The sequence below is a fragment of the Nyctibius grandis genome, chromosome 8 (genome assembly GCF_013368605.1).
Source record: "Nyctibius grandis isolate bNycGra1 chromosome 8, bNycGra1.pri, whole genome shotgun sequence".
Classification (NCBI taxonomy): domain Eukaryota; kingdom Metazoa; phylum Chordata; class Aves; order Nyctibiiformes; family Nyctibiidae; genus Nyctibius; species Nyctibius grandis.
The window spans coordinates 30,349,600-30,372,130 of NC_090665.1; the positions used below are offsets into that span (position 1 = coordinate 30,349,600).

The 22,531-nt window shown below is 39.7% G+C and overlaps 1 protein-coding gene across 1 annotated transcript; it reads right to left on the reverse strand.

Moving 5' to 3' along the window:
• Nucleotides 1-14,505: 14,505 nt before the first annotated feature.
• On the reverse strand, nt 14,506-22,531 carry RWDD3 (RWD domain containing 3). Its single transcript, XM_068406864.1, has 4 exons — nt 22,445-22,531; nt 16,228-16,712; nt 15,407-15,522; nt 14,506-15,308 (listed from the first exon to the last, which is right to left on the reverse strand). Exons 1-4 carry the CDS (start codon nt 22,527-22,529, stop codon nt 15,194-15,196), a joined length of 801 nt encoding a protein of 266 aa, XP_068262965.1. The 5' UTR covers nt 22,530-22,531; the 3' UTR covers nt 14,506-15,193.

Sequence of the window (22,531 nt, forward strand, 5' to 3'; positions counted from 1 at the left end):
TGAATGGTTTTGCATAAAACCATAAACCTGCTATTAAATTAAAAACAGGCAAAAATTATGTCTGCTGCTTATCTAAAGTAATTTTTTTAAAAGGGATGTTATGCTAATTTACTTCTTAACTGGTCCTGGTTACACAGCAAAGGACTAAAGGTTAACTGCAATGGCTCCTCTGATGCTTGGTTAAGCAACTTACACTAACATATCCTGACTGAGGTGAAGAAATTAATGAAATTACTACTGTAATTCATTACTAATGGAAAATTGTCAATGCTTTCAGCCAGCAGTTCACACAAATTTTCTGCAGACATGAAGACCTAGTACAGTGACTCATGCTCTTAGACTGGCTACTCTTATTCCAAGTCCTAGCACCATTCATCACGGCCGAACCTTATGCCACGCTATCCAGCAAAGTTTAGCAACCTTTGATCTCAATAGCTGAGGGCTTCCTACATCTGTGACACGCGTTTATGAAGGAAGAAAAAAATAATATGTAATTTTCAGCATCAATATAAGGAATACTAAAACAAAGAGAGGAGAGGGGCAGAATCACTGCAACCAGCATCCGAAGTATAACATAGGAAATATTGTAATTTGCCAGCTATTTATGCCAAAAGCAAACAGTGTAAATGAGTGTAAATTTTATATATCAATTACCAACATAAAGGACAACATTCTTGTCATCTACAGATAGCAAGAACACGTTCTATTCAGCAACTTTGACATAAATAAAGTATTTAACATTACTTGATTCCATATAACATGAAACTCATAAGAGAAGCATTCTTTTATGTTAATTTATAGGACAACATTAATTCATAGGACAACATTGTTTTATGGTTGTGGGGTTATGCTGGAAGAAGCTAATAAAGATAATCTTTATGATCTTCCCATTGATTCGCTTTTTGTTTGTAAGCAAGAAAGATACTGTTTCTGAGGGCCATAAATACCCAAGAGACAAGAATTGTGCAGCACGGTTCCCAACGGAGCAGCAGAGTTAAATTATGCAAACAAAAATTAAAGTCTGAATGTCAGTATGGTTTCCCCCATGGGGAAGAGCAGAATTAAAAGAGGTAGGGAAATCCTTACCAATATAGGCACTTGATAAAGCACACACAAAGCTGCTTTGATTCTGTTCTGTGCATCCCACCACATGTGGGATGTGAAATGGAAAGAAGATCTGGCACAATGAGAGTAACACCAGCACAGAAAGCATGTTTAATGGAAGAAGACAGCAGATTTGCTGTCACATCCTTCCCTCCCTGCGGGGAGTGGGGCTCGGCAGATGAGGTTCAGCAAGCGTGGCCAGAAAGTCCCTGTACCTCACCTATTTTAACTGATATATGGTCTCCTCAGGAGAAGTCAGTGCAAGTAAAAGCCAAAAGCACGTGGACCAGGGGAGAGCCTCTCTTCAGATGTTGCCCATTCCTTAAACTCAGTCCACAAGCATCCCATCGGCTGCTTTCAGGGACCGAGTGCTGAGGCAGACAGGATGCCCATGTGCACCTCAAATGATATTTCTCAGGCTAAGCTTTTGCAGAGTTCAAAAATTAGCATTTCTCATAACTCAATGAAGGGTATTACACGAAGTCTTACTCAAACTCCAGCTAACCCTGGCATCACAGCGCACACAGACAGCAAAGCGGCACGTGAGAAGGTGTCTGTCTTCGTCCCTTGGCAGTTGTTACTCCCACAGATTAGTACAGTGGCAGAGCTTAAAAATTAGGTAACGCAACCTAGAAATCAAAGGAATAATAAAGTCTTCATGGACAAAGGATGCTTAGAATGTATTTGATGTAAAAGCCTTTGGTTAACACTTCTAAGTTAATTCTCATTTAAATCAGCTGAGTACTGTGTTTGTGTACACATGTATACTGATAGACTAACGTACTGTGTCAAGTACAGTCCTTTTGCCAGTATCCCAGGCCAAATCTCTGCTTCAAACATTGGACTCGTAACATCTTACAATGCAAATTAGTAACTCTACTATCGAGTTTTCAAAGCGTTAATTTGTAAACTCCACATCAGAGTTCAGTGGGATGGTACACACAGTCCCATTCTTTATGCCAAGTGTCCCGAAATACTTGGGGGGGTAGGAAGAAACTTAGCACACATATGTAACACTGCTGGAATAGCTGGACTCCTCTATACTACAAGCAGGTGAAAACAAGGGCTGGTTTAACAGCAACAACAAAGCACACCTTCCTAGTGCTATAAAAATTACAAAATTCTAATGTTGAATGTGTTCCTTAATTACATAAAACTCTGCAAAGAATAACATGGTTTAAAATTATTATTCAAATGCTCCTAATTTATGTCAGATTGCTACTTCAAATACAAGTATTAAATCTCTATTAGATTTGTTGAGGTAATGCACTAATATGCATCACTAAGGTCTTAAATTTCTAAGCAGCAATAGTGTTTGTTAGATGCAAATAAGGATTACCTTAATTAAAACACTATCCTCAGCAATCTCAGAAGATTTAATCCAAATCTTTATATAGGGCACATTCATTATCTATCTCCAGTTAATAAAAATATGACCTACTTTGGTTACATTGTAGAATTTAACGTTGATTACCATTTTGTTAATAGAAATAAGATACTAAAGACTTTAAAGACAAGCCAAAAGCAATTTTGCCAGCCTAATTAAAATACTATTTAACGGCCTCAGAAGGAGCTTCATATTTATTCATAACTGTAGAGGTAGACTTTTTAGAAACATTTTTAAAATACCGAATTAGACAACAGACTCCTAAAAATATACCTAAGGATAACAAGTGAGATTTATAAGCAAGTTTAAAGCAGAGCCTGAAGAGATTCAGAGAACTCCTAAACCCCACAGGGACACTTTTGAACACGCGAGCTGTTCTGATAAGCTCAACAAGACTCCTCACTTCTGTAGGAGGAGGTCCATACCATGCGTCTTTGCAGAAGCAAGGCTTAAATTAATCATAACACTCCAAATGTAGCGTCAAGTTACTGCTAAGTAGTGGTTTCCAAGGAGACATGATGCTTATCAAAACACTCTGATGCGCTGCAGCCTGCCACATCTAAGGCAGTATCTGAATGGGTTAGTGCACTTCTTGGCAAAATGCAGCTTATTCTGGATTAAATCAGGGACACAGCAGGCTCAGCGAGAAGGCAATGTTTTGGGAGAGCAGGGGGAATATATGTCCTCACTGTAAAGCTGCTCTTATATCTACTACTGCCATATTAAACAGGATAAAGGGGGTCCAGATGGACCACGGCCAGCCAAAGTGTGTGGTCAGAGACCTCGCGGGGCCACCGCTTCCCCAGAGCCATTCACTCACCTCCGTGGAGTTCTCAAGCCCATGTGCAAAGTTGTCTTTTCACAGCTTTGCTTGGCAAACTGTAGCCTCCCTGTACATATGCTCTTCTCCATACAGAAAGGCTGGGCAAAAACATGCGTCCTATAGAGACAGCGCGCTCTGCTCCGTTCTCTCACACCGGTTTTAGCATCAGTTTCTAGTCCGATGTCTTTTTCCTTCTCCCTCATTCAGTATTTCCACTCTATTTCTTCTCTACTTTGTAATTCTTTGCTGGCCCTATATCACTAAGAAGTGATATAAAAGCTCCTTCCCAACTCCCAAATACACGCTCAGAAAAAACAAAGATTAACGACACATTTTCCCCTCCATCCCTTTGGCCACGCTCAGTCCAACAGCAGCGGCCATTGCAAACAGCCCTGTCGGCTGCCACGTGTCCTGCCCTGTCCCCCCTCGGTCCCCAGCCACATCCCCTGCCGCACGCACCTGCAGGGCTGTACTCCACAAGCCCCAGAAGCTGATCGCCGAACACAAGGAGTTAATCTTAGGAGAGAAGGAAATTTTTAAGCCTAAAAAAAACTGATGACATTAGAAAGCTCATTGTAAATTTTACATAAAGAGGTCTTGTCTCTTTATCATGTACATAAATGTCACCCACTGAAAGACTGTTGTCACAAATGCCTCCCATGAGTGCCGGATCTGTCTGTAACATGGCATATAAGATGCTTGTTCTTCTAGTAATCTGCACTTTTCAGCAATTATTAATTCCTTAAACATTTAAAATAGACCTTTTCAATTGTGCTTTCACCTCTTCAGGTCACTGCAGCAATCTCAGCCCATGTGGTTCATAGTTCCCCTTTTAGCATTCATTTTCAAAGACATATAAAACACCCAGACAAACCAAGTCAAAAGCAGACTCCTGAGGCTAAGATCTGTTTTTCCCCAAAACTCTTCCATATGTTAATATAATTCCCTTTTACCAGGTTTCATGCATGAGACAAGAGACTCTAAAATATTCCTTATCTCGGGGAAAGCACAATAGTCAGGATTTTTCCCCTTTCAACTCTCAGCTACTCCTCTCCATGAGAGCATAGGCTGGAAAGATGATAAGGGGAGTATTCTAGCAGATCTATCCCGCTCTCTTCCTCTATTATTAAGAAAGTGAAAAAATAAAAAACCCCATTACCTCCAAAATGGAGGCAGGCTTTTTGTGAGATAAAGCCACTCCTCCACATCATGCATTCCACCAAAGGGATTCATATTGGGTTCAGTATCTTCTAATGGTTTCATCAGTTAATATTAAATTGGTTTCAGATAGGAAAAAAAGAACTTTCCTTACACTGTACTAAATAATTTGCCTTTATATAGACTGCATAAACTACATTTCTGAAGAGGAACAAACAATTATTGGTCCATTTATGTAAGTGACAGTGGATGGATTTTCACAGATCGACAGTCTGTATCCCATACTGTTGGTATTTTGCTGTGTAGTTGACTTTCACTACTTGGTCATTTTCTTACACTTTACAAATGGAAAGACACTTAACAGTAAAAACACCAAAGGATGGTGTTTTGTAGCACAGAGCTCTGGAATTAAGGTCTTCTCCTCATGCCAGCAAGATAGTCCCTAGTGTCAGGGCTAGAATTGCCTGCGTATAAAAACAACCTGTGTAACAACTTGGACACTTAATGGGATAATGTGGCATGTAACATCTGTGGGGTGACAGTCAGGTGTTCCCAGAAGCACTGTCAGTATCAGTTCACACGCAGCCTAAAACCAGCTCTGATGCCCACCTAACCGCTTGCGCCCGTCACAGGGCTGGCCAGGGACAGCCACTGCCGGAGACAGCCTCTGCCTGGAGAGAAAGCCCATCGCTTTCCCATTTCTTCTAGCCCCAGCTGCCAGACCTGCCTGCCCAGTTCTGGGGCCAGCCAGACTGAACCCAGGCCGTCTGGTGCTCCTTCAGACAGCGGCCGCACTTGCACACACCATCAGAGAAAGCGAGGAAGATCACTGCTTTCAGCACAAAGCCATTCCTCGAACCAGCAAACCCTTGCTCTCCTCTTCAGGTCGGTATTGGCAAATGCAGCAACGGAAGCGACACCCCGTCTGTCCCGACCACAAGCCCCCTCCCTCCGAAGCAGTGCCTGTACCACTGCCAGCTCTTGTTTTCCAGGGAAATGACGCTTCACCACTGAAAACCTCGGGACGCTGCTGCCATAAGCCTATTGCTACACAAGCCCTTTTAATCGCTCCCCTGTCTAGGTTCAGTACAAAAGGGGTTGTGAAACAAAACGGACCAAACGAAGAGCAGCTAACCACTGTACACTTGTCATTTTTACCACACGGTGCAATAATTTTCCAGAACTGCCAAAGCTTCCTATTTTTGCCGAGCCTCAGTTTTCTGCTCGTCGCTGGGAAGTCCATCTTTTTTGTGTCCAAAGGGAAATTACTACCTTTTGGAACAACTCACACCATATTTGACCTTGAGCAATGACCTGAGGTTTACTGCAGGTTATTTATTCACATTCTAATCCTTGTTCAAAGGTTGTAGCATGTTCCAGCATCCCCTCTGGCTTTAAGAGGAAAAAAATCAAAACCAAACCAAACCACAACCCACCCCTTACCTGTGCAGACAGTAGTCTCTCAAATATGTCTATGCACAATCCAAAAGCTGTCAACTTAGACTGCCACAAGCTATGTTTTGCCATTAAAGTAATCTTTTCCCAGGCCTCTGCTTCCTCTCCTGCTTGCCACTGGCCACTACAAAAATAAGTCTGCTACACAAGAAAAAAAATCTTCTGTTAGGATAAAGAAGCAGAATCCTTTAGAAAGATTTTGTTATTTCCACAGATGTATGTTTTGGGGTTTGTTTGCATTTTTTTTGGTTGTTTTTTTTTGGGTTTTTTTTTAACTTATGAATGAGACCTACAGATGTGTTAAAAGTTCTGTTACCCCTTCATGGTATGCTTCCAGAAGTACATCCCTCTTCTTTCTGCTATTGGAAATTGGCATAAATGGAATCTCTTGCTGCTGGCTCAAAAAAAAAAAAAATCCTTATTTCTATCCAGAAAAATCTTAGACCCCCTTGCTGCTACTCCTAAGAGTGCCTGCAAAATACTGAGTAACAGGAATTACACGCACTCACAGCTTTCTCTGTGGTAGTTTATTGCACAGCAGCTGAAATTTTGTAACATTTGTTGCTCTGCTTTTAATAATTTGCTGTTAATAAGAAATTTTCAGTGAACTGTAACCAATTCCTACTTCAGACCCATAGGAAACCTATCAGCCAAAATTTTTCTAAGGACTTGCAATCTCACATTCTACCTAACGGCAGGAAAACTTTTTATTTTGCTGCTGAAAAATTATCCACAACTCATTTGTTTTCACTTAGCAATTGATTTATAGAAAAAATCCATAAGCTACATGAGTACGAATCAATTCTTTTCCTTTTTTACATAGCTATTACTAATAACTATGCAAAAAATCCAGTTTTCATTGTCCCAGCTACCAAGAACATTCCAACCGTGCAGCTTTCAAAACCAGTGCTCCCCAGTACTGAACAGCTTCACCTTCTACAATGACCCTCTTCCTCTGGAACTGATTACATGGTTTCACTTTAGTTACGTTTTCCAATAGATTTGATCAGTTAAATAAATATTTCTGAGCCATTACCAGTGCTCCTGTGGGTATTACAAACACTGTCACACAACACGTAGCCCAGCTTCCATGGCTGTTTAAAAGCCGAAACCTTAAAAACCATCAGCATGCTGTCTGTACTTCCAGGCTTTGCTTTAGCTGTCCCCAATTTCCCCCCACAAAGTGCTCTTCAGTGACAGCAACCACTGCCCAGAGACCTGGTCTCCTCTGCTGAGCACTAACATCAGCTTCCGCCAGGAGCTTGGAGAGATGGCAGCTCTGGACAGGTTTGGGGACATGTCTTTATTCCCGTTCTGCTTTATGGTTGTCCTTCTTGTTATGATAATTTTTTCACAGCACCAATATGTAAATGAACAGCTTCTCCTGCGGTTTTATCACTGTTCCTTTCTTTGTTTTAAAGAGCATTCCCCTAATTCTTCAAAATTAGTCTGAAGGAAACCTGTAGCATCTTTTAATAATTAGTATTGTAGGAAGTAAATAACAGAGCTTCCAGCTCCCTTTAAAAAAAAAAAAAAAAAAAAGAAAGAAATCTGGCACATGGCTGGCAGGAAAGACACACGTTCTGTGCCAAGCTCCAGGCACTCTCCAGGTACTATACAGCCCAGACTGATACCCTCACACCCAGCTGAGTTTCTAGCATTTGGCTCCTTGTCAATGCAAAGGTAACCTTGAAGTCCTCCTTTGCCATACCGGTACCTCAGAAGCACGATTTTCTGGAACTCTTGTAGCCGTTCCAGTGGAGTATTTTCCTTCACTCCCATTTTGGCTCTTACTAGATGTGCCTTGTCTAACCCGTACTTAAAGGGTGGCCCTTAATCACATAGCAAATCCTTGATCCAAAATAGGTTTGCAGCACTTAAATCTTAAACCTTGTAATGCCACTGACCACTGTTACCATCCAAAACAATCTTTGTCATTCACTGGAACTGAAACACATAAGCCTCCCAAGACATTATGCATTATTTGAGCAAGTCCCACCTAACATCTCCATGCCAGGTCTCTATAACAATGCAGAAAAAATCTCATAAAAATTAAACACTTACCTGTGTCCTCTGATTCCAGACATAAGTGGACATTTTTTTTGCAAAAGTGATTTGTCAACCCTCTTAGTCCTTGCTTTCCCGAACACCTATATTTTGCAGATAATCTGCTCCTGAAAGCTGCTGGTCACCTCTTCCACCAATCTGCCCAACCACCCGGAGGTACAACAGCCTGGTTTCCCAGTCTTACGAGACTTTTGGAGGTTGTTGCCTCAACAAAGCCTCTGTCATCCCTAGGTCATTTGAGGAAAATTTCTAGGAATTGCTTTAATTCCTTTGCAGACAGCCTACAGCTCTTGAGTGAGCTTAGTCATCTCTATACTCATGAAAACTTGTTCTCAGTTCTACACGCCATTTCTGCTAAAAAGGGAAAATGACAATGAAGCTGTGTATTTATTTCAGGCATTTCTACTTGAAGCTTGGATACAGTAGCAACTTCTTTGGTCATATTCCCAAACCTCTTTCTAGAGAGTAATCAATCCAAAAAAACTTTCTTTTGGCTGCTCCGAGAACCACATCACCACTGTTTTTATTGCCGTCTGTTCCTTTCTAACACCTCCACTTCTACCAAACGAAAATCAGCCTCTGGCATAGCTCTATCCACACAGCTCAGCTTCTGTTCAGCATCTCACATGGACTGTGTTCTCACAAGTAACTCAGTTATTTTACTTTAAAAAAGAACTGTTTTTATATTATCTTGACTGAAAGGTACTCATAGCATCAACTCCCATAAAAATGTACCCTGCCTCTGTACACTACTACAGTTTAGTGATCGATCAGAGACCAAAAAAATCATTTTGCGTGGATTTTTTTCTAAGTGCATCCCGAGAACGGTAACGGCACATTGATTTTAGCACCTTCAGTCCTAAAATCATAGCACCGGTTTTGCTCTGCAGCGTTCTCTGTGACTAGCGCAAGGGTAAACTTTAGGTTATTAGCCCCTGCAGCACTAACACAAAAGGAGTACCAGGCTGCTCTCCTGAGGTAAAGCTCAGATCAAGCAGCAGTCAACCTTTTGGTTTCTGCATAGGTGAAATTAGCTCCCTCAATTCTCTACATAAAGTTCAAGAAATATCCAGCTAATTGCTTCAGTGGAGCAGCTAGATGTTGCCAGAAGTGGTCCCATAAAGGACTAGAGAGTACCCTGCCTCCAGCCAGCAGGTATCAAGATCTGCTGTAACACTGTGAGTCAGCCTGTTAAGTTCAGCTCACAAGAACTGTGATCATTTGACTACTTCCCATAGAAATCAGTCGTCACTTCTTATTTGCAGCAATGTAAAAGGTGACAACAGGAAAAGAAGCACAAAGTAGAGTTCTTGCTCTCATGCAGAGATCTTTTGTATCATTTCATCCTAAAATGACTCTTTGCATTCAAGTTATAATAGATAATGATGCATATATATAATGACTCATAGATACTTATAATGGGAAATACTAATAAAATATTGACCCCAATTCCATGATCAGCTATGCTCTCATGAGTGACACAAACGGATTACTTGTATTACATTAAGAAACACAAAGAAAAACCAAAATGTAATGGTTGTTACCTTATTAGCATAAAATTAAAGCACCTGAATGCATAAATAACCGAAAAAAATAGGGATTCATTTTTAGAGTCCAAAGAATTCCTTAAATTAATGTGTCTTAGACAAATTTTTCTGTCACTCTGGAGTTCTTTTCACTGCAGGTTAATACTGTGAGGTTAGAAAACACAAACTAATATTGATATAAAAGCCAATATATGAAAATAGCACAGAACAATAACTGCAAAATGCTATTAGCATATTTACATTTCAAGTTCTATTTACCTCTATAATTAAGCCTAGAAACAATCATAACTCTTGCATAAGATATCATAAAGTTAAGTACATATAAACCAGAACAGAGTGCTGCCAGTGTTGCACGTGTTATGCACAAAGAGACAGGATGATAATGCTTAATGCTACTATAAGATATATGAAAGCTGATTCCAGCAATTGCACTATTTCATAATATAAGCAATTTCAGTCTCAAACTCTGGCAGAAATACAATGTGTGCAACATTCCATCATCTTATTTCAAATGAACTGCAACATGATTATGTTTGCATTTTCACAGATAAAGCTGAACAAATCAAGGGACACTAGGTTCTAAATCATCCATATGTAGGGTTTATTAAACTATTTTTAAAAGAAACAATGTAAAAAAAATAGTTTTCCACTATGAAGTTTCTTTATTTGGTGCTCGTTACAGCACTTGTGCATATAATTTATATTAATCTCAGTGGGTTTTGCGGGTCATTCACACAGAAACAGGAAACAAATAGTCTTATTATAGGAAAATAAGATAGAACTACAAACCCACAAAAATTAGCCTTATTTACAACATAATCAAATCTACTTTTTGTCTCATCCTCCCTGTAACAACGAAGTGGGGGGGGGGCAGAATTAGAACCTTAATGAGACTGAGTAACTCTAAAAAGCTAATGAATTCCCAGTACTGTTGATGTCCCCCATTAAAAGTGCCTCCTTCCTCTTGACTTTTGCATTACTTCCATTGAAGTCATGCTATTCTCCTGAACGGTAGGCTGCCTCACAGTACATGCTGCTCATAAAGGTTTCTTTTAAAGAGATGACAACAAAAGCCCTTAAATGTAAATAGTACATATTAGTGCTATAAATAATGCCTTAAAAGATTAAAACAGAAAAGAAGCTATTTTTATTCCTGCTCCTCCCTCTACCAAGAGAGAGACAATTTTATCTACAGACCTTGGTCACAATGACGGTCAGTAACGATTCTAAAAAACTAAACTGTAGAAAGATTTATTTCTTGCAGAATTAAGTAATTTAATCTGTTAGCACTCTAATGTCCTCGCTTCCACAGACATCACTACTCCACCATGGTAGTAGCATACATATGTACCAACACCCGACGTTACATGTAATAGTAAAAATTATCTGGATCTCATGTTGCCCTTTTGGTTACTTCAGTTTACACTTGCCGCACAAAGGGTAATGGGAGAGAAGTGCTCCTCAGATGACCAGGCTATCCTTCTCCTCATACCACAGAAAACACAGACATACGACACTCACGAGTCACGTGAAAGGAGCAGAAGTGAACATGTGCCGTCCCCCAACAAACCTGCCTGACATAGCCAGTGCCATCTCTTCTAGAGACTGGCAGATGCCCACCCAAGGCATTAATTCAACCGTGGTTTCACACACCCTTCTGTGGATCAAGCACATCTCTTCAGGATTAGAATGGAAGCTTTGGATGCGATGTGTTCATGCAAAAACAACTGTGCAAATAGGGCTGATGTTGGGTTTGGGGTTTTGCTCCTATTTCTATGTATCTTTCTTTCTTTCTGTCTTAATCCATTTTTTGTTTTCTTCACGCTTAATAAACCAAGGGATTCAAAAAGACCAATCAAACCTCAGTTTTGTCCTAAAAACTTGGTTCTTCAAGTAGTCAGTCCTATTGCAACAGCTGTCATTTTAGCCTGATTTGCAAAGGAAACCAGAGTTATGCAGCTGTGCTGTCTGTACGGAAGCACACATACTTATACTACAAAATTCTTCTAGAATTTTTGAATTCAACTCATTTCAATTAAAATGAGATGTTAACAGCCTGAGAGAAACCAAGTTCCTACAACTTTGATGAAAACAGGTAGCAGACAGAGAAAACCGCTATTGATACTTTAATGATTTACGCAGAAAGCACAATCAATATCACGCATTAGGGAACCCACCTGGGAGAGCACCGTCACGAATGTCTCTTCTGCAAGAAAGGCTTCATGGGCATAATTGTTTAGAAACAAGAAAGCCCACAGGAAATGAGGCTTTACTAACCATGCTGTTCGAAGAACTATTTCTAATAAAATATCCACAAGAAAGCCAGCTTCTTATCTGTTGAACCATTTTTTCTTTGTGGATTTCTTTTTCCTTTCAATTGAAATGTCGGATTCTGATAGTTATATACACTTCACTAACTTTTTAGACACTGATATGCATTCTCTAACAATTCTCAGGAGTTTTGACTTCGTTTCCCTGCATTTTGTTCTTCTGTATCTGCTTCAGTTCCCTTGGAGGATGGAACATGCACCACAGTATGCATTTCAGTGACTTTTGTGCCCCAGGGGCTCACAGGCTTGCCCATCTCTTTTTACAATAAATGCAAACAAACCATCAGTTAACAGACAGCTGCAACATCCTTCCAAAAGAACAAATTTTAAAAATATTGTTTCCTTGTCTGAACACAAGATATCTCCTACCCTTTAAAATAAGTGACTGATTGATGGGCAGGCAAAAGCATTTGCTTTGACAGAATCAGACTGACATCAGTTTTCATATTCTCTGCTTTCTGAACAGTATCAAGCTGATCATATTTGTAATTCTTCTGAAGCACATCAAACCAAGCAAAAAAAAACGCAGTCCTTTCCTACAATGGACTTGTTGGTTTGTGCAATGTAAGTCAGTGAGTAACAAATTCAACTATAGTAAAAATCCATTGTATAAACTGCTTTTTACAACTCCTAAAATACAGAAATCATCTAGCTTCTTACAACAACTTAATTTGGCAAGAAGATGAGCACAGATCAGAAGAGAGCTGCAACTTACTCAATTGTCATTTGTTCTTTAACTTTTTTTGCTTTTTTACTTTTTTAAATTGGCTGTTGCAGAATGCTAGCTCTGACCAAATAGTTAATCAAGAAGGCATCAGGCAATAATATTCAAGAAAATACATGAATTTATATGCAAGTGCAACTGGCAACCGCTGACCCTACAAATGGCTTTTCTTATGCAGCTAATTACAGTAGCTTTTATGCTAGGGAGGAAAAAGTTGGAAAGCCTGCATCTAATTTTGCAAGAAAGATGACCACAACGGCACGCCTCAATTATTTTTGCAGTCACATGCTTTTTGAGATCACATGATTAGGCACACTATTCAACCCAATTCCCAAAATCAACAGAAAGAATAAACAACTGATTTATACACATGCTGGATAAGGCCCCGGCTAGACTTTAACGGCCAAGATTATGATACAGGTTGTGCTGAAGTACCTTACTATTCTCTTTCCAGAAAAGTGGAGCATTTTAAAGTAAAGATCTGGCTGAGGACAAAAAATCCATCTGGCAAAACCTTACAACATTTAGATTTGCAGATAGATACTGATTATGTTTTCTTACGCTATACATGCATAGGCCTTTTCTTGGTTTTGCTACTTGTCAGATCTATCTCACAGTATAAGGAGAGAACCTCTGCATCTTTTCAAGACTTTATACTCCACTGACACACGATTTTTCAACATAGATATTCTGAGAATAGCTCAATTCTGAAAACCATAATTTAAAATACATGTTATTTTAATATTTTAAAAATAATTCTGTTTTATTCTTCTTTATAAAAGTAAAAATTCATCTCTGCATACACTTAAAATGATAGAAAATTAGACTTCCTTTCTCTCAGGAAGTCATTTCAAAATAATATAGAACAGATTTGTAAAAACTGTTTAACTCAGTCTCTTTTCCACAGTGCCTAAGTACTATACGTGCAACACATGAAAGACTCATTAAGAAGAGCTTTTGCTACTGTCTCATTAAATAAGCCTCAGTGCATAAAATAATACGCAACATTGAGAGACTCCATATTAGGAAAATTACCAAACTCCTTAAAAACTTAAGAAACTCTCAGACAATCCTTTATGTATTTGATATCTCAAATAGTAAAACCTAAAAATCTTAATAGTTTGCTTTAGTTGCTTTTCTAGTATACATAAAAAAAAGAAGTATGATCTCATGGTCTGAGTATGAAACTGGAAATCAAAATATCTTACATAATGTTTTGCCAAACCACACTACAGGAACTAACCAAATTGTATCAGTCTTGCCCTAGTACAATGGAGAGAATTTAATTTACAGTGAATTGATCAATTCTGTTCAGTTAACAAAGAATACATGAGACATTTGGCTGCTGGGAGTGAGTTTTAGAGAGCAGTAAAGCACATGTTTAGCTACATGCTAAAACCAATTGAAATGGCATTGCTAGTTACCGAGAAACTTATGACTTCAAAATTTTTCTACTGGACAACTTACCTAGTCTTGCTAGAGAATGGTATCAGGTAAAATAGAAACCAAAGGACATTAATAATTATGAGAAATAAGTATCCAATTCTCCCTAGGCAAACAGAACTTGCACAATTTAATTTGTAAAAATGATGTATATAATTTGTAATATCATACTGAAGTAAAACACAGACTCGTAATAAAAGAATTTATAAGCTGGCCAAGGCCACTGACCAATCAAAAAAAAAAATGCTGAAGGCAGGGAAATGTTAATAGGGAATTATAACTTACCAGCTTCTAAAATGACAGAAGACTTGACAGAAGTCTTGAGAGACAGAAGACTGAAGTCTGTATATATACTGCTCTGAGAGTTTAATTGAAGAAAGATATCTAAAGATGCACAGACAGTAAAACCAGATAAAGTGCAAAAAGGAATCTGTAAATTATCAAAGAAAATATTACAATTGGCTTTACCTTGGCTTCTTAATCAATTTAAATTCTCCACTTGGGGGTTTTTATACATTTTAGAATAAAAACTAACATTCAGAAAGACACTTCTAAGTTTTTTCAGGCCCCAAGTGACATGCACTTTTTCTTTAAATCAACAGTCTAGTATTTATAGTCAAATAAAAAAGGAGAAGGAAAAATTAGCAGAGGAACACCTAAGGGATATTAAGTATATGCCATCCTCATATATTCAAATCTGTGTTTGCTATGCTTTTTTATAGAAAATATCTTCATATAAACTTTCAAAGCAAAATTAATCATGCTTTCTAGCAGGCCATTATGAAAAACCACTACCATGAGAGATAAAAAACAAAACATTGAAGAACAGGGATTGCAAAACAGAGTCTAACTAGAAGACTATTATTTTAACATGATTTCTTCCCAATCTCTCATGCTTGCCATGCCATTATCACAATTACCTCCACATTCCTTGGAAAAAGTTATCAATACGTAAATGCCAAAAAATCATCATTCTTTAATTTATGAATTGCCTTCTCCTTCTTGCAAGAGGATGGCTACTTCTGGCATTTTTTGCAGAAAAGCTTTAATGTTTTTTGCCAAATTAGTCCTTTTATCTTCCATCAGCCAACTTCCAGCATCTGCAGCCAACTACTGCTTTGGTGAAAGAGTCCAGTGTTTTCTTTTAATTTTATTTTATTTTAAGAGAGGAGGCACAAACTCAGAGAAAAGAGTTGTAAGCCCTGCAGTTTCAAATTCCTTTTGTAGCTCATCCAGCGTTGAATATTCTTTGACTTCAAATGTCTGAAACCTACATTGTAAAAGAGAAAATCATGAATATGCCTAGATTTGTCAGAATGTAATTATCAATTCTGTTACTTTTCTATTCACAACAGTACTAAATTATACCTTTTATGCTGTGACTGCACTTCTGTCTCACACAGTACACTAATCATTTTCTCTTTGCATTTCTTTCCACTTGAGTCCACATCTACCTTAAAAGTTTTCTGAAGAATCAAATACTCCTAAACGACAAAAAAGAACAAAATACTAAAAGGCACCTAGTATCTTTGAAGTTTAGTAAAATGCAAAAATCTATACGAAATATACAAATTTTTTTCAGAACATAGCAATCAGACTTTGAAAGTGCCCATCCCAAAAAGTGCATGACTGTTTCTATTCATCAGCTTTAAGTTAAGCAGAGTCTTAAGTGATCTAGAGAACACGAGTTTCAAAAGATAAAACATTCTCCTCCAGTATCACCCCAAAAACCTGCCTAATGCCATGGGAGTTCATAAGTACAGACAAGAAGTTCAAAGTCCAGGAATGAACTAGGAGCACCATGTTGTCTAAGTCAAGGTAAGAGACAGTTAGCAATGAGCTGGAAATATGTTTGTTATTAATTTCTCATCACAAATGTTCTGTTCTCTGGGGCACCTGGGAAATACAGGAGACTTAACCTAGTCATACTACAGTCATGAATACAGGGGTATAATTACAGTGGGAGGCAAAGCAACACAGGCCACAGGTCTACAGGTATCACTAGTTTCTTCCTCATAGAATAGCTGCTTTTTCTTAAATACAGAATAAAGTTGTTGGGCCTTCCTACTTTCCTAATGATAAATCTCCTTCCAAAACTGTTAATCTTAGAAAAACACACACAAAATATTCAGACACATAGGTTTCAGTGGTAAATCGATGAAACTAGTCAACATTCATTGTTCCTGCACCTTAATGTTGCTCCTGTCACCCTGAAGAAGAATCAATATTATCTTGCCCATGAACATCAGTCTTCCAGTCAGCCTGAGATCTGAAGCCCATTTTTGCACAGTTTTGACGTATTTTGCCTTTGCTCTCATGTGATCTAAATGCAAAAGGAGCATCCAAATACCATCCTCTGTACTCGTTCCTTTTGACAAAGTAGTTTTTTCATTGCAAACTGCTGCTGATGGCTTAATGACATATTTAAGATGTTGCTGTATCCAAAGAATCAGATCGTGTATCATGGGTTCAGAAAGATGCTTCTTTGCTTGCTCAAGGAATTTATCTTTCACATCCATACATTGGGCCCTCGTAAGCTGGTCTGAGTTAACAGAAATATCTGGTGGAGTTGATGGATAATTGACTGGTAAATGAAATAACAGCTTTAAAAGTACATCTGTATCCAGCAGTTCTTTCACACTGACTTGAATCCTAAATGTGATTCCATGCGTCTCTGGAAAGTATCAAAACATAAACATTAATAGTTTGCTTAAAGTTGAAATACATATATATTATTAAGTCACGTTATTTTCTTTAACAATCCAACTCAAATGACTGCCGTTCTACACAAAATGAGGAGCGTGCAGTTTTTTGCTGGGTGAGGGCTTGCAACCAATGGCTCAAGCTATACTTGCAAGGAATCCTGAAATGAAACACTCCCATATCATACTAGAATGAAAGTTATTAACACATTTTAAAAAGCATTCACACCTTTTGGCTCTTTCAAAGTCTAGACAAGACAGCATCAGTCTCTTAGAAACACATAAGCCAGCTTCTACAGCTCAACAGCAGCAGTAAGGACAACCGAAAACAGAGACTTTTCTGGATGGATTCAGCACTGCCCTAACTTTGCTCCTAGAGAAATCTGGAGGACTTCTACCACCAATACCAGCGCAAGCCAAACAGACTTGCACTAAGTAATTTTTAAGACAACCATTCAAAAGCAGTCCCACACTAAAGAGAGACTTGGAAAGAAAAAAGTCAGATTCTTAGTCCCCTACAACTTTCAGAGAAACTATGCTTAATTCTTTTCTGCCAACTTCTCTACATTTAGAACAGTTGGATTGACACAATGAAAACATCTCTGTTGTACATCTGACTCTAGATACTACATACATACACACATACATATGCATATACTTACATACGTGTATATATCTGCATATCTACTCAAAACCTATTGTTGGTTTACTTTAGAATAGAATTATTTTCAGAGTGAAAAGGATACATATGGTATGTAGCAGGAAGGGCAAAGACCACATTCTCCTGAGAAATCCCATAATCGAAGATGCTGAATATTAAAGTTATGTCCAGTAATTCCTGCAATAAAACCTTCTTGACTAAACAATGTTTCACAGAAAAACAATACAAAACTTCATAAAGCAAAAAACAGGGACAAAGACATAACCTACTTTTGCTCCTCTGCAATGAAGAAAGAGGGTATCACATAAAAGATGATCTTCAGATGTTCTCTGCTTCACCCCTTTGATGCATTCTAAACACTTTACCCCACTTCTTTAAAAAATTGCTAAAATGTCAGGTTGATTCATTCTATGAGGGTAGGAGAAGCCAGATTTGAAAGGCAGATTAGAGCAGAGCTGAGTTTCAGAGGAGCTCTTTTGAAGTGACTTGCCGCCTTCTCCCGCTACCTTAATCTTACCTTCTTTACATGACAGTCAGTTGAATTATGTTTGACTAGTATTGCTGGTGCTGCTAACCAACCTCGGTGCTCTCTATGATTTTATATTTGAACCCTACTAAATAAGTGAAAGAACCTAAAAGTGGCTTGGACAGACAGAAGTACTTTAGAGAACTTAGTCAAAGGCTTGTTTCCAAACCTCCTTCCTAGGTCAGACGAAGAACTCTCTAGGTAAGAGCAGTCAAAAATAAAACAAGCAAACCCTCCAAACCTAATAATCACACTCTAGCATTATTATAAAGAAGTCTCCAAACATCTACAAACCATCGCTACCTAAACAGAGTCAAATCCAGTATTGAAAGTAACAGACGCAAATCTGGTGAATTAAATGAAATTACACCCAACCATGCCTATACCTACAGGCACTACATGTCAAAGTTCGTTTCCCTGCCACTGTGAGTGGTCTCCAGTCTTCTAAGACCCTATGAAAGGTTCCAGACTATTTTTAAAGCAAGTTTATTCCTCAGAAAGGCACCAGCCTTAGAAGAGACTCCAGTCTCCACAGCATCCATCTGGCAGCGTGCAGTCCTCGCTCACGGACAGTAGCTACACAGGAGGACCTCAAGTCTTCCCATTCCAATCTCCGTCTTCTGCTGCCCTGGCAAACGTTTCTTACTGAGCACCAGAAACGATAGCTCCTCTGCCATTATGCTAAGCTCGGTGCACATAACCACACACACAAGAAGAAAAGCCTGCACTACACCTCCTGGGATTCCCAGCACCCTCTTGGCCACCATGGAGGGTGTCTGCACACACCTGAGCATCACACCGCACACAGACAGTGCCTGCCAACCCACCTCCTTCCAGTTGCCCCTTACACACGGCAGCCACACCAGGTACATGGCCAGCTGAAAGCAAGCTACATTTGGCTGAACGGTATTAACATTATTATATTCCTGCCCACGAATCACTTTATTTTAAACTAGGTTGCCAATAAATTTTAAAATGCACAGCCTATAAACGAATGGAAGAATACTACTCTATTGCCAGCTTAATTACAGTGACAGAAAAACACGTTACCTTTCTGATAATCCTCCTAGGATTTTTTCCCTAGCCTGTCATGACAGATCTCACCAACTCAGAAGTAACTGAGGGATAAACCGACAGGCCAACCTCGCCCCTTCGGCAAGGGCCTCCTGCTGCAAGGATCGTATTCTTAAGCCTGCAACAATCTCACACCTTTCCCTGTGATGATGAACTAATCCGAAGGAAGGATCGCAGCCTCGTGTCCCAAGGTGTATCACCCTGAGCCATCGCGAAAAGCCCTGCCGTGCTCATTTACATCTGCTTCAGACTTACTTCTAAGAAGGAAAATTGGTTCAAAACATTTGTGGGGCTACAGCATCTAAAGTTTATTTAAACATCCCAGCATCCATTTGCTGCACCAGCGCTGCAGACAGCTGGCAGAACAAAGAGCAAACCACCGTCACCCTGCGGAACGAGGCGCTAAAGAAATATTTCCTTTGTTTGCACACGCGACAAGGTCTGAGTTGTCTTCACAGCTAAATGGTGATTATTTCTGAAATAAAAGGTTGGGTATGACCGTTCTGCTGGCATTTAATGTGCTAATAAGACTAAACTCAATACATTTTAACTCATTTTCCCCCATAGCTGCTTATCAGTATATTGAGCTCTAGCATACTTCAGATTTTCTCTTATGTTCCATGTCACCCAGACAGATATCCCCCTCCTCTCCTGCCCAAAGGCATTTTATGCAACACATGCAGTCTATTTTTAAATTCAGAAGATGGCACCTACTAACGTACAAGCTTTGAATATATAAATATATTTTTATAGCAAGCTTGGTGAGCAAACCAGAAGAGAACAGATTAACAAGTAAATTATGGATTCCTATCTGTAACACTAATCTTTGTAAATAGATATGTAAGGTAAAAAAAAAATGCTGTAATTAATTTATTTAAATTCATCAACACATTGGTTTTGATAAAAACATATTTTACATTCTGAATACTTCATTGTTAAACTCCAGAAAGCCAAAGTTTTTAGCATACTAAGAAACCCGCAAAAGCATTTTCTTACATTCCTCAAAACCATAAATCCCCAATGGCCTCCTTTTTGATCCTGTGGATCTATATGCAAATTACTCTCAAAGTATTAGAGATAGCATAACAGTCTTCCTGGAAGTTACTTCTGTGCACTGTTTGTCAAAGACAATTTATACGGTTTGAAGAGATAAAGCAAACGTAAGCTAATGAATACAGCAAAAGCTAATTGTATACTAACTAAAGGATTCTGTAGCTCCAACGTAAAAGGGAAGTAAATTCCCAAAGTAAGAAAACTACCAATAATCACTGTTGTAAATAACCTTTTCAATCCCAGCAGAAAATGATGGAAATCAACGAGATATGCATGATCCTAACATATCATGAACGCAGCCTGGGTAAAGGCCCTGCAAGGTCACATAACATCAACATAAAGATAATATAGCCTGTTCCTGTTGTGCAGTTGTGGCATTTCACTTTATGTTCCAGGAAGGTTTCTAAGCCTTTTACATCCTGGTAACTTACAAACACAAAATCACTTTTCTGTATATGAAGCACAGAGAAGGATGTGTGTATATTTCTCTAACAGATTTGGAGGAACAGACGTGCATATGCAACTTTCAGATACATTCACATTTTTTAAAATAAACGTCTGTGAAGCCTGGATACTGTATTTTCAATCTATGCCTGAAATAACATTCCTGAACTTTTTGACATTTAGAAAACAAAACTCAGTTGAAACATTTCATCAATCGTATTTTAAAAATACAACTCTAAATACCAATCCAAAAAAAATGGCAGAATTACCTGCCTACACTGGAGCAAGACGTGTGTCATGGAGACCTAGATGCAAAACAATTCTGCTTTTAGATTACCCCAGTTAACTGTGCTCCATGCAGACACTGATGTCTTCATCCCTCTCAGGCTGTCTACACAAAAAGTCCTCTTTTCAAATAACCACTTGCTCCTCTGTGCGAATCTATTTCAACAACTATTTTCAAATAAAAGTTTGAGGTTTATTCAACTAACTTCTTAGTAACTTTTTAGTTAGAGTCACTCAAGAGCAGCCACATGTCATTTCACACCAAAGCAGCACAAAGTTATTTTCACAGAATCACAAAGCAGTTGCGGTTGGCAGGTCCCTCTGGAGGTCATCTTGTCCAGCCTCCCCACTCCTACAGCAGGCTGCCCAGGGCCACATCCAGATGGCTTTTGAATATCTCCAACGATAGAGACTCCACAACCTCTCAGGGCACCCTGTTCCAGTGCTCGGTCACCCTCACAGTAAAAAAGAATTTCCTTACGAACCCCAGTTCTTTTGGGCTGAATACACATGCAGACAAAACCTGACAGCAGGCCACTGGATCCATTTTTAATAGCATTCTCCAGTACTTTACTGCAGTCTACCCAGCAAGAAGCTGCTTGCTGTCCATCACTCCACTGGCGAGCAAGGCAGCACGCTGCAACAGCTCCCAGGACACCAAGGAACAGTAAGTGATACAGAATATATGCATATTCTCTGTGTGTGCGTATACATATGTATCTCTCCAACAAACATACAGGAGAGCTATCACATCTGTGGTAGGCACTAAGCAAAATTTACTTATGCTCTGGATCTGAACAGACATGCAACACTTGCACATCCCACCCGACACTTTCTTTAAGCCTGATAGCAGCTGCTGTTGTACACTGAACTACTGAGATTTATTCTCCCTTGCTGAAGGGGCATCTTCACAGCACTGTGATGGCACAGACTGATAAAAGCCATCTCTTAAAATTATGCTCTGATCAGCGGCCACCATGGCTGATGCAGAAAACATGGAGTAAAGGTGGCTGCACTTACTGTGTTCCTAGCCTATGGCATCCAGCAGCTGATGGGAGCAAGCACTACAAATCTTCTCACCTTCCTACCTACAGCAAACATGAAAGATCAGCCTCAGTACCCTGTAAAACCTACAGCAATACGTGTATTGCTGAAGCCAGAGAACAGCACATCGTAAGGCCCAGATCATTACCCCACCCCCAGAAAAAAGCTAGAAATGACCCAAGGTTTCTTATAGCTGCACCCCTATTAAATACTACGGGATAAACACCTGGTCTTGTTACACGTGTGAGATGCTACTGCTTATTCACCTGAAGAGCAGCCACCCACTCCCACTGCTGCCCTTCACCTGTCACAAGTCTCCACACCCACACCAGCCAGTGTGGATGAAGAAAGTCACTAATTACAACCGAGCAGGACCCTCCAGGCTGTGTCCCCTACAAAGGGGCCAGCAGCAAAGACACACGGCAGCACAGGGACAGGCCAGAAGGCGCCCATCTTCGGCGCTGCCGCGCGTCGCAAGCGGTTAAGCCGCTGCTGCCCGATGGAAGCGCAGCCAGGGCCGGGCCGGGCAGCAGGAGGATCCCCGGCGGCGGCGCGGCGGGACCCTGCCGAGCGGGTCGACCCCGCGGCTCTCGGCAGAGGAGCGCGGCCGCCTTCACCTGAGACCGCCAGCACCTCGCAGGCGTCCGGCTCGCAGTAGATGGCGGCGAGAACCGAGAGCTCCTCCAGCGCCAGCTCCGACATGG